Source organism: Megalops cyprinoides, chromosome 11, assembly GCF_013368585.1.
Source record: "Megalops cyprinoides isolate fMegCyp1 chromosome 11, fMegCyp1.pri, whole genome shotgun sequence".
Lineage (NCBI taxonomy): Eukaryota > Metazoa > Chordata > Actinopteri > Elopiformes > Megalopidae > Megalops > Megalops cyprinoides.
This window is the reverse complement of record NC_050593.1, coordinates 6,554,901-6,566,112: the sequence shown is the minus strand read 5'-3', so window position 1 is coordinate 6,566,112 and position 11,212 is coordinate 6,554,901. Positions and strand designations below refer to the sequence as shown.

The following is an 11,212-nucleotide window of genomic DNA, read 5'->3' as shown; positions in this document are numbered from 1 at the left end:
AACCTTTCTCTGAATTATTTTATTTTATTTCTAACGAGGTTCAATAGCAATTTACTAATCGACTGACATATCCGACTACCCGCAAAGAGATCTAAGCCACGAGCGGATCAGATCACAGCCGCCTGTGGTCCGTTTCAATAATTCGTGAGGGAGAGAAAGGTACCAGGCAATGTAAGGGGAATCAGGTAAGACTCCCTGGTCCCACTCGTTGTTAGTGACATGGAAATGGTTCACAGCCGCTGGTTACTTTGCTTTTTGTGAAAGGCGAACCATTTCACATTAAAGTCTCAATATCATTTCTAAAACACACCGAATTGCAAACCAAGCAACAGGAGTATGGATTTACACAGTAACGGTTTATTTCAATTCATTTTGCTCGTTATTCACACCTGCACATTACACCAAAATACAGAGATCTTAGATGCACTAAAGGTGTGCAATTTAAAAGGCTTTACAACGCTGTATCCAAAAACACAAACATCACAATCAAAATATTATCTTATCTTTTACAAATGAATGGTTATAACATTTTAAATACTTGAGTACAAATAACAAAACAAGGAGTAATTAAATCATGTGATCAGCTAAAGATATAAGGTGGATACATCAAAATATGATCAGAGAAAACCCACAAACACAGCTACGACATCAAAAGTTATTAAAATGAAATGTATTTAACAATAAATGTGCCCAAACAGGGACACATATAAAACTGAGTCAAAATAATCTCAGAAACATAAAAATGTACTTGGTCAAAGACAAAAAGAATAAAAAGAAACATAGGTCACAAACACAACACAGCTTTAGCCTTCAGACAGGGGATCTCCTAGGTGATGAACAGATCCTGAGTGAGGTCATGCTTATCCACGGAACAGGGACTGGAGTTTAGCTATACGGCTCCATAAATGCCACACTCCTGTTGACATAAACACATACACACACAGGCTTAATAATATCAATGGCACCGCACACAACTGTGTTCCTTCAAAATCGTGTGCTGGTGATTTTTCAGCAGGTCTCAGGCCCTCTGGCTCTGTCATTACTGAAGCCAGTGCGCAGAAATGTTCAGGAGTGCTAAAGGAGTACTCAGGTGCGCGCGCCCACCTTTCTGGAGAGCGCTCGGCGGTGGGAAGGCGGTCAGGGGAGGCACGGAAGGACTGCTCGGGGGACCAGGAACGGCGAGGGCTGTGAGAGGGGCGGGAGGGGGAGGAGGACAGACCCTGCAGCCGAAGCTCCTGCACCGCACGCTCCCTGAAGCAGGGACAGAGATACAATTAGAGACAAATACTACAAATACTTTGAATTACCCCTCCCCGCATTTCAGCAATGGAAAGATTAAGAAAAAATTACAAATTGTTCTGGGAGAGGGAAACACTGCACCTTTAGCAGCATACATATCCGAGTACCACAGCCTGAGAGATAATGGACCGGAAGCATATAACCAGTAATTGTACAAATGTGAATAAATATAGGTATGTGTGTTTCTGTGTGTCTGTATGTGTGTGTGTGCATATTTTTTGGTTAACTGTCATTTTGTTTGCATATTTATCTGATGCTGCTTTGGCAACACTGTACATCTGTGTGGTCATGACAATAAAAGCTTTTTTGAGAGAGAGGGAGAGGGAGAGGGAGCAGGACGGACAGGAAGGGAGAGGGAGAGAGAGGGGTAGAATGAGAGAAAAAGGCAGAGAGAGAGAGACAGGGAGAGAGAGGGAAGGGAAAGGCAAGGAGACACGAAGGGAGGAAGAGAAAGAGAGAAAGCGAGGGAGGGGGGGAGGGGAAAGAGGAGAGACGAGGGACAGATATTAACACATCATTCATGTCTCTCTCTCACACACACACACTTCTTGATAAAGGACCATCAGTGTGAGGATGAATCAGGCCACTTGGCACAGGCTTGTTAGTTTGCTCAGGTGGGCCTGAGAGCTGGAGAGCAGTAAAGCATAGGTGCAGGTGGCTTGCCTCTCAAAGCGCTCGGTGGACAGCTGTCTCTTGGTGATGTCCAGGTCATTCTCCAGCTGTTCTGAGCGAGACCGCAGCTGGGCCAGCTCTCGGCTCTGAGAGTTCCTGAGAGTGGCAGAGAGAGGGGGACACTGAGGAAGCCCGTCTACACACACGTTATGGTGGGGTGCAGCGGCGTGTGTGTGTGCTGGGGTGTGTGGGCATGGGGCGGCATGTGAGGTCAGGATGGTGTGTGTGTATTGGAGTTTGTGGGGTCAGGACGGTGTGTGTGTGTGTGTGAGTGTGTGCTGGGGTGTTTAGAGCCAGGGTGGTGTGTGTGTTTTTGAGTAGTGTGTGTTGGGGTGTTTGGACACAGGGTAGCATGTGTGTTGGGGTGTGTGTGTCTCGGGGTGTTTGGGGTCAGGCGCGGCCCTCACGCCTTGCTCTCGGCCATGGTGAGCTTGTCCCGCAGCAGCTGAATCTCGGCGTGCCGCTCCTGGGAGTTGATCTGGGAGTGCAGCTCCTTCTCCCGCGTCGACTGCAGCATGGACTCCAGGCTCTTCATGGACAGACGCTCGCTGGACAGCTGCTTCCGCAAGAGTTCCACCTCTGAGCGACACACGTCCAGCTCCCTGAGCACCTGCAACAGGAACACACACACGCTGTGAGAACGCACACACACACACACACGCACGCACGCACGCACGCACGCACGCACGCACGCACACAAACACACACACAAATGCTGTGAGAACACACACATGCACACAGGCACACACACACATGCACGCGCACGCGCACTCACACTCACACACATTGTGAGAACACACACACACACGCACACACACACACACACACACACACACACACACACACACACACACACACACTCACGCACGCACACACACTCACACACACACAAGCACTGTGAGAACACACACACATGCATGCACGCGCGCACACACACTCTCACACACACACAAGCACTGTGAGAACACACACACGTACGCACACACACACACACACACAGCGCCGCTGGACTGGACACAGAGACAGCGGCACAGAGCAGGTCCACTCACCACCTCCTTGCTGGAGTCCAGTTTGACGCACAGCTCGCGGGTCTTCTCCAGGTCGGTAAGGGTGGCGGCCCGCTCCGTCTGGGCCTGACGCAGGTCATCCTCCGCCAGCAACAAGCTGCGGTTCAGCTGGGCCACCTGGTTGTTACAGCTGCGCTCGGCCATCATCGCCTGGAACAGGTCAGTTACCCCCAGTCAGCATGACCCAAGATTCTTAAAATATTGACCAGATAATCAGCTTGGTGTGTTCCACCCTGAAAAGTCTGTCTTTGCCATTTTGTCTCTCTTATTGAAAGTCATGATTTGCTGGTTAGCTATGGATATTCTTGAAGTATTCTTGAATATATATTCTTGATATTCTCGATATTCTTGAATATTCTATATTCATATTCAGCATAGGGACATCGTTAGCCCTGGACCAACCAGAACCTCCTGGATAGAGGACACAAAGAATGCTGGAGCTGAATTTCTGACCATAATAGAATATCTGTGATACCACTGCTGTGTACATGCGGAGAGGGTGAGCGGACCCCTTCTCCGCGGCGCACGCTGATGATGTCACCGACCTCCTGCAGGCTGGCCTCCAGGCTCTCCGCCTTGTCCTTGAGGCGGCGTTTCTCGGCGTCGGAGTTGACCAGCTCCCGCCGCAGGTCGCTGGCGGCGCCCTCCGCCTGCCGCGCCTTCTCCTCCCAGCCCTCGGCCTGCGCCGCCGCCCGGCGCTTCCCCTCCAGCTGCTCCTCGCACTCCCGCTCCTGCGCGGGACACCGCAGACACCGTGGGGCTCCCACCTGCTCCCCGCGTCCCGCTCGCGCTCGCTCCCCACAGCTTTAGCCGTGTGTGTGTGTGTGTGTGTGTGTGTGTGTGTGTGTGTGTGTGTGTGTGTGTGTGTGTGTGTGTGTGTGCGTGCGTGAGTGCGAGCGTGTGTGTGTGTGTGCGTGAGTGCGAGCGTGTGTGCATGTGTGTGTGTGTGTGTGCGTGCGTGTGCGTGCATGAGTGCGAGCGTGTGTGTGTGTGTGTGTGCGTGAGTGCGAGCGTGTGTGCATGTGTGTGTGCGTGTGTGTGTGTGTGTGTGCGTGTGTGTGCGTGCATGAGTGCGAGCGTGTGTGTGTGTGTGTGCATGTGCGTGCGTGAGTGCGAGCGTGTGTGTGTGTGTGTGTGTGCGTGAGTGCGAGCGTGTGTGCATGTGTGTGTGCGCGTGTGTGTGTGCGTGTGTGTGCGTGCATGTGTGTGTGCGCGTGTGTGTGTGTGTGTGTGTGCGTGCATGAGTGCGAGCGTGTGTGTGTGTGTGTGTGTGCGTGCGTGAGTGCGAGCGTGTGTGTGTGTGTGCGCGCGCGTGTGTATGCGCGTGCGTCTATTTGCGTGTGTGAGCATGTGCATGTATGTGTATGTGTGTGCATGTGTACGTGTCTCTCTACGACCAATCAAAATAACTGCGTTTGCTTTCCCCTTCATGCAGATAAAAAACTTTTTTGTCTCACGAATCTGTGCAATTCCTCACAGGCAGCTCTGTCTCTCCTCGGCAGGTGCTACACTTGTGCTAAACAGGTGCCCTAGCAGCGTTACCTTGGATGCCAGCAGGTTCTCTAGGCGGGAGACGTCGGAGCTGTAGTCCTGGATCTTCTGCTGCAGGCTCTCCGCTTCCTGTGTGGAGTCTTCCAGCTTCATCTGCAGGGCCTGGGAAGGGGGCAGTCAGTCCTGTCACTTCCCGTCACAAGCAGCAGTCAGCACCGAGATGCCCCCTCAGCTCCACAACGCAGCAACTTCTTATCAACACTGTTAACACAGGCCACCTGTGCAATGTTGATTCATTTTGGTGGTTATGGTATATGGTACCACAACACAAGGCAAGAGGAAAATACATTTTTTCTCCTAATTGCTCAGAATAAGACAACAATAGTCCGATCCAAAAAAAATTAGAGGCGAGAATGGTGAGATGTTATTGGTTTGTTTTGATCATTGGGCTGGGCCTCTTTCTTACCAGGTTTCAGTGATGTTGAATCCCCCCCTTATCCTTACCTGGTAGTCTAACCTAACCTGTTCTCACTTGGTAGTTGATGTGTTGCTGCCCCCTGTTCTTACCTGGTAGTCGAGGCTGCTCTTACCTGGTAGTAGTGGCGGGCCTTGCCCTGCTCTGACTTGGTAGTTGAGGCTGCTCTTACCTGGTAGTTGAAGCGGGCTGTACGCTGCTTTTACCTGGTAGTCGAGGCGGGCCTTGTCCAGGTCGTCCCGCAGCAGAGCGTTCTCGCGCAGTGCCCCCTCCTTCACCTTGGACACGGAGGCCAGCTCCTCCTCCGCCTCCACCAGCTTCCTCCTCAGCGTCGCCAGCTCCCGCTCCCGGCCAATCGCTGTCTCCCGCAGGCACCTGCAGGCATGCAATGGGTCAGGGGTCAGGGGTCGGGGGTTAGCCTCTGCGTGTGCCCACAAATTCACCGTGGGAACCAGAAGACGATCTGACGGTGTCTTACTCAGCTGATGTTTCCAGCTCCTCCACTGTGAGCTTTAGACTTCGCACAAGCTTATCCTGAAATGAAACAATTAAATACAGGTGAAACTCAAGGCCTGATACCACAATTTACAGTAGCATAAACCATCATCTGTATCACTGCAGTATACAAACTTATATACTACTGATCAGAAGTTACTGAAATGAACTATAGCAACTAATAGCACGGCAAAGCACACAGCAGCAGAATGACTGGAAATGGCTGAGATTTAGGACACTTTAATGAGTTACAACAGGGTAGCACACTGTGTACAAATACTGACTGATATACCAGTATGGTGCAGTGTAGGGCAGTACTGTAAAGAGCACTGTAGAGTAATATAACAGTATATTACTATGCAGAGTGGTGTGACAGAAGCCTACAGCAGTAGGGGTGGGGAAAAAAATTAATTCATGATATATCGCGATTTTTTATAGCATGATACTAAATATCGATACTTTTTCCCAGAATTGATACTTTCTGTGACGTCATATGCGTAATAGTGACGCTGCACTGCTGTATTGCTTTCACTGACAAATGTGAGCCAAGAGTGGCCGAGAATTCCACCAGGCCTGTAGAGGGCGCTTCTAAACATTTGGGCCTCTGAATACTGTGACACGAATAAAAATAGTGCCAGAAAAATTGCAATAATCAATACTATCGAATCGCAACACTTGTAGAATCGCAATACGAATCGAATCGGCACCAAAGTATCGTGATAATATCGTATTGTGACAAAAGCATATCGTCCCAGCCCTATACAGCAGTAGGGTGTAGTGTGTCCCCCATGCAGTGCGGGTCACCTTATCGTCCAGTTGGCTCTGTGTGGACACCAGCAGGGTGCTCTCCCTCTCCAGCTGCTCCTGGAGGACGTGTCTGCGCTGGTCCAGATCCGAAACGGTGGACTGCAGATTGGTCACCTCGTCCCGCAACCCGCTCACCTGCTGCAGCAGTACGTCTGACACACACACACAGACACACACACACACACACACACACACACATACATACATACACATGCACACACAGGGAGAATTACATACACATACACACCAAGCAACACATAGGAAATATCCAAATCATGAATGTGTTTGCATAGAGTAGGGGCTGATGGGATTTGTAGTCTGGGCCTTGTGGCACTGCCCTCACCGCTCCTCTCGTCCAGCTGTTTGTTCTTTTCCTGGGTGGCCTGCAGCTCTGCGAAGCGCGCGTTCAGCCTGACCTGGCTGTCGTTCAGGGCGCTCTCCATCTGGGTACTGGACAGCCTGATCAAAAGCGGACAGCTGTCAGTCACAGATGACAGTCAGAAGTGCCATTACGTCCGTCTGCCTGTGTAATGCGGAGGTGCCCCGTGCAGACAGAACTGTTCCTACGTCAGCAGTCTGTCTGTGGATCAGCGTGTCAGTGAATCTGTGTCAGTGTGCCAGCGTTTGTGTCGCTATCACTGCATATCACCGCACCGTGTATCTGTGTCCCCCTGTGAGCCAGTGTGTCTCAGTGCGTCTGTGTTAGTGTTCCAGTTTGTCCCTGTGTCTGTGCATTGCCGTTTTAATCTGCCAGTGTTTCAGCTTGTTGTTTTCGGTGTCTGTAAGTGTGCCAGTCCATCGGTGGTAGTGTGTCAGCATTATAGTGTTAGTGTATTAGTTTCAGTATTAGTGTATTCGCATTTCAGTGTTTCAGCTTGTTTTTTTCGGTGTCTGTAAGTGTGCCAGTCCGTCGGTGGTAATGTGTCAGCATTTAGGTGTATTAGTGTATTAGCATTTCGGTGTTTCAGTGTGCGGGTCTATCAGTATTCGTGTGCCAGCGTGTCAGAGCCTCCATGTCCTACTGCGTCAGTGCTTTCAGTGTATCAGCATTTCAGCGTGATGGTCTATAAGTGTTAGCGGGTGTCAGAACTGTAGTACATTTACATTTACATTTATTCATTTGGCAGACGCTTTTATCCAAAGCGACTTACATAGGTGACAGTTGTTTTACAATGTTATCCATTTATACAGCTGGATATTTACTGAGGCAACTGTGGGTTTAGTACCTTGCCCAAGGGTACAGCAGCAGTGTCCCAGCGGGGATTGAACCGGCAACCTTTCGGTTACGAGTCCTGCTCCTTAACCACTAATATAGTAATAGTATTTCAGTGTATCAGTATATCCTGCCTCAGCATGCTGCACTCCTTCCTGCTGCGGGTCAGCTCGTCCTCGGTGGAGTTCAGCTTGTGGCTCAGGCTGCAGAACTCCTCCTCCATGTCCATCATGGTCTCCTTCATCACCACCTGCTTGCTCTTCAGCTCTCTGTGCTCCTGCTCAAGCTAGGAGCACAGACACGGGCTCACCACCAGGGGGCAGCACTCAAGCACATCACAGAACTAACAGCAACCATCAATCCAGATTCCACCAAGCGCTCCAATTGGCTGGGCTGCAGCATTGGGGGTGGGGCCACCTGAAGGAGGCGGGTCCTTGGACATGTTCTCACCGTGAAAATAGTGGACTGCAGGTCCTCCACCCTCTGCTCCAGGTGTGCGCGCTCACTGATGGCCGTCTCCTGAGAGATCTGCTCGGATGACACAGCGGACAAACGCGCCCAGGTGGGAGAGAGGCAGAGCATAACTAAGCACATTCAAGCTCTGGCCCTGGATATACACATCTTGAATTGGGAAAGCTTTCACAATGCACACAGCAGAGTTCATGTATGATCATGTCTCCCTCTAGTGGCCATACTGTGCAGTGCCAGAGATCTGGGTTTTTAGACCAAGCAGGCTGAAGAGACTGGCGCTGCCTTGGTGCTCTAAAGACTGGCTGCACACAAACAGAAGACCAAGAACACACCATGTGTGTCCGCATGTCTGCCCATCTATCTGTCCGTCTATCTGTCTGTCCGTGTCCTACCTTGAGCCGCTCCCTCAGGCTGTCCCTCTCGGTGCTCATGCGCTTGAGGTCGGTCATCGCCTCGTCCCGCTCGGCCTCCACGCGCTTCAGGATGCTGTGCGCCGTCACGGCGTTCTTCTGAGCGCGCGGCGAGCGGCACTTCATCACCTCCCGCCGCAGGTGCGCGATCTCCTCCTGAGCCTGGGGGCGTGAGGGGGTATGGGGGGGGGGGGGTGTGAGGGGAAGCAAAGGGGTGTGAGGGGGAGACGGGGTTTAGACAGAATGAGCGTCAGTGGTAATAACCTGTGTGCAACAGGTTTCAGTGTATGTGTTTGTGTGTGTATGTGTGTTTGAGATTGTGTGTGTGTGAGTGTGCGTGTCTTTGTGTATGTGTATGTGAGCACGTGTGTGTGTGTATGTGCATGTATGTGTGTATGTGTGTGTGTGAGTGTGCGTATCTTTGTGTATGTGTATGTGAGCACGTGTGTGTGTGTGTGAGTGTTCAGGGAGCACTCACCTTCTGATACTGAACGGCAGTCTTGTCCCGGTCGGCGGTCAGCACCTTGACGTTGGCCTGGATTTCGGACAGGTGACGCTCATACTTGTCAAGCATTCCCTGCAGCTCATCCCTCTCTCGCAGGAGGCGCATCAGCTCCGAATCATAGGAGCCCCCCTGAGCAAAAGCGGAACACTCCAGTGTATAAGGACACGCCCGGCCACCACAGCACAGGACACACCCAGTGCATGTGTTCAATATACTAGGGAAATTCTGCCTTTCACTTTTTAAAAAATATTTTTCAATTTTCAAAATTGCATCACCACAGCAACCTCTGCAGTTATGCAGGAGCAGTGAATTCCTATTTTTTACTACAAACCCCACAGTGCACCACAGTGAGTGGGCATCAATTGGAGGATGGGCGCTACTCGACTGACATCACCTAAGCAACCCACAGGCTCCTGATGAATCGCAGGGTGCCTGAGAGCAGTGAGATGAGGAAACCCTGAAATGGCCACCCACCCATGCCCGGTGGCATGGAGCTGCTGTTGCGGGCTCCCGGTTATTACTGACAGACAACAGAGCCAGTTCTGAACGGGCTCAGCCTGCATGCAGTACCTTGACGGGGGCCTGCCTGGGGGGGCTGCGACTGGACGGGGGCCCCCGGGGGGCGGCCTCAGCGCGCCCGGGCCTCAGCATCCTCCGCAGCCTCTCAGCTTCCTCTTTGAAGTAGTCGCGGTCCTCCTCCACGCTCCGCACGAAGCAGTCCAGCCGCGACCTCCGCTGCCCTGCCCCGCTCCGCCCCGCCCTCGGAACCTGCTCCTTTTCTGCGCAAGAGAGCAGCGGGAACACAGAGCCACACCCTGTCACCTCCTGCTCACACAGCATATTTTTGCTTCCTAAAGACTGAGTTTTATGGGTTATCTCTTCTGTATACTCCATGACAAAACGCTCACAGCACACCAACAGGCCAAGTTACTCACATGTACATACACATTTGGAAACACAGGCCTACTCAAAGCTTTGACATTTCAAATAAACATGGTTTCAGCAGACAAATACACTCGCATGCTTACCTCATACACACCGAAGAGGCAGTAATCAAAACAAATCTTACCCAATGCCTCTTCTGTTCTTTCAGGTAACTTGGCCCAAATGACTTGCTTGGCAATATATCACTTTAAAACTTTAAGAAACCATCTTGGCTATTTTAAAGCTACAAAGCTGATGGCACACAGACAGTTGTTAAAAACAGTAGGGGCCCTGCTGTCACATGCATGGTGGATGGGTCAATAACTGGAGTTACACACAACGCCTTGGAATAGGTCACAGCTATATCCCTGTGTGCGAGTGTTCAGCTGACGGGGGCCAATCAGAGTGGATGCGGGCTCTCACCTGACAGGCTGAGCTTCTCCAGCCGCTTGGCGAGCTTGTCCCTCTCCCGCCGCAGCTGGCGCACCGAGTCCTGCAGGCTCTGGTTCTGCTCGCCCGTGCGGCTCTGCTCGGCCCGCAGCCGGTCCAGGGTGGCGTGGGCCGACCCACTCTCCTGCGGTCACAGAACACACTCTGTACACTGCGTCTGAGCGGCCAGACCGCCAGCCCTTCCCAATGTACATTACATTACATTGTTGTCATTTACCACCAGCCCTTCCCAATGTACATTACATGACATTACTGTCATTTACCACCAGCCCTTCCCAATGTACATTACATTACATTACTGTTATTCATCTCACACTCTTTTCTCACAGCGACTTACAATTTTATCTGTTCATACTGCTGGATATTTTCTGAGGCAATAGTGGGTTAAGTGCCTTGCCTAAGGGTAAAACAGTACAACCCCAGCGGGGAATTGAACCACCTACCAATTTCAAAACAGCGGTTGAAATGACAGCTAGGTGTGTAGCTTTGGTGGATGTTGCAGTCCAGCAAGGATTTGCTTCAGATAGCAATCCAAGCATTTTTGCTTTGCTGTACTGATAATGTTTGTACGACTGTCCCTTATGCGCACCTGATCTCTGTGAACAATGCTCTGATGAGAGTTATTTGATTTGTGTTGTGAGACACGCTTTGCATTGTTCAGTTCAGTATGGCTGAGAGTTTTAAACCCCAATCAGCAAACTGGTGACCCGAGAGAGACCTGCTTCTATGAAATGTTGTTTGTCTGCTCTTATAAAAAAAAAAAAACACCACATTTAAGAAACATCCATGTTCCAGTAACTTTCTCTTTGATAATATCCACTTTCACCATGCTCCTTGATGCATGTACTTTGCCAAAGTCATACACTGGTGTCAGTCATATTTCTACCTTACTGTAGACACACAGCCCCAGAACGTGGAGATCACATTGGATGT

At 50.9% G+C, this 11,212-nt stretch overlaps 1 protein-coding gene across 1 annotated transcript; it reads right to left on the bottom strand.

The window, feature by feature from the left end:
- Positions 1-379: 379 nt before the first annotated feature.
- On the bottom strand, positions 380-9,556 carry tsga10 (testis specific, 10). The gene is made up of 16 exons (XM_036540755.1): positions 9,476-9,556; positions 8,879-9,034; positions 8,383-8,562; positions 7,970-8,047; positions 7,654-7,805; positions 6,650-6,765; positions 6,304-6,458; positions 5,483-5,538; positions 5,211-5,379; positions 4,581-4,691; positions 3,584-3,769; positions 3,021-3,188; positions 2,379-2,581; positions 1,963-2,067; positions 1,087-1,251; positions 380-389 (listed from the first exon to the last, which is right to left on the bottom strand). Exons 1-16 carry the CDS (start codon positions 9,554-9,556, stop codon positions 380-382), a joined length of 2,091 nt encoding a protein of 696 aa, XP_036396648.1.
- Between the last annotated feature and the right edge of the window lie 1,656 nt (positions 9,557-11,212).

What these genes read in the sequence shown, in the direction of transcription:
- tsga10 (XM_036540755.1), bottom strand. Translation starts at nt 9,556, where the DNA reads ATGCTGAGGCCCGGGCGCGCTGAGGCCGCCCCCCGGGGGCCCCCGTCC. An exon ending in CCAGGCAGGCCCCCGTCAAG is followed by an intron (nt 9,035 to 9,475) that starts GTACTGCATGCA and finishes GCTTTTGCTCAG; the next exon opens with GGGGGCTCCTATGATTCGGA. An exon ending in TGGAGGCCAGCCTGCAGGAG is followed by an intron (nt 3,189 to 3,583) that starts GTCGGTGACATC and finishes GACCTGTTCCAG; the next exon opens with GCGATGATGGCCGAGCGCAG.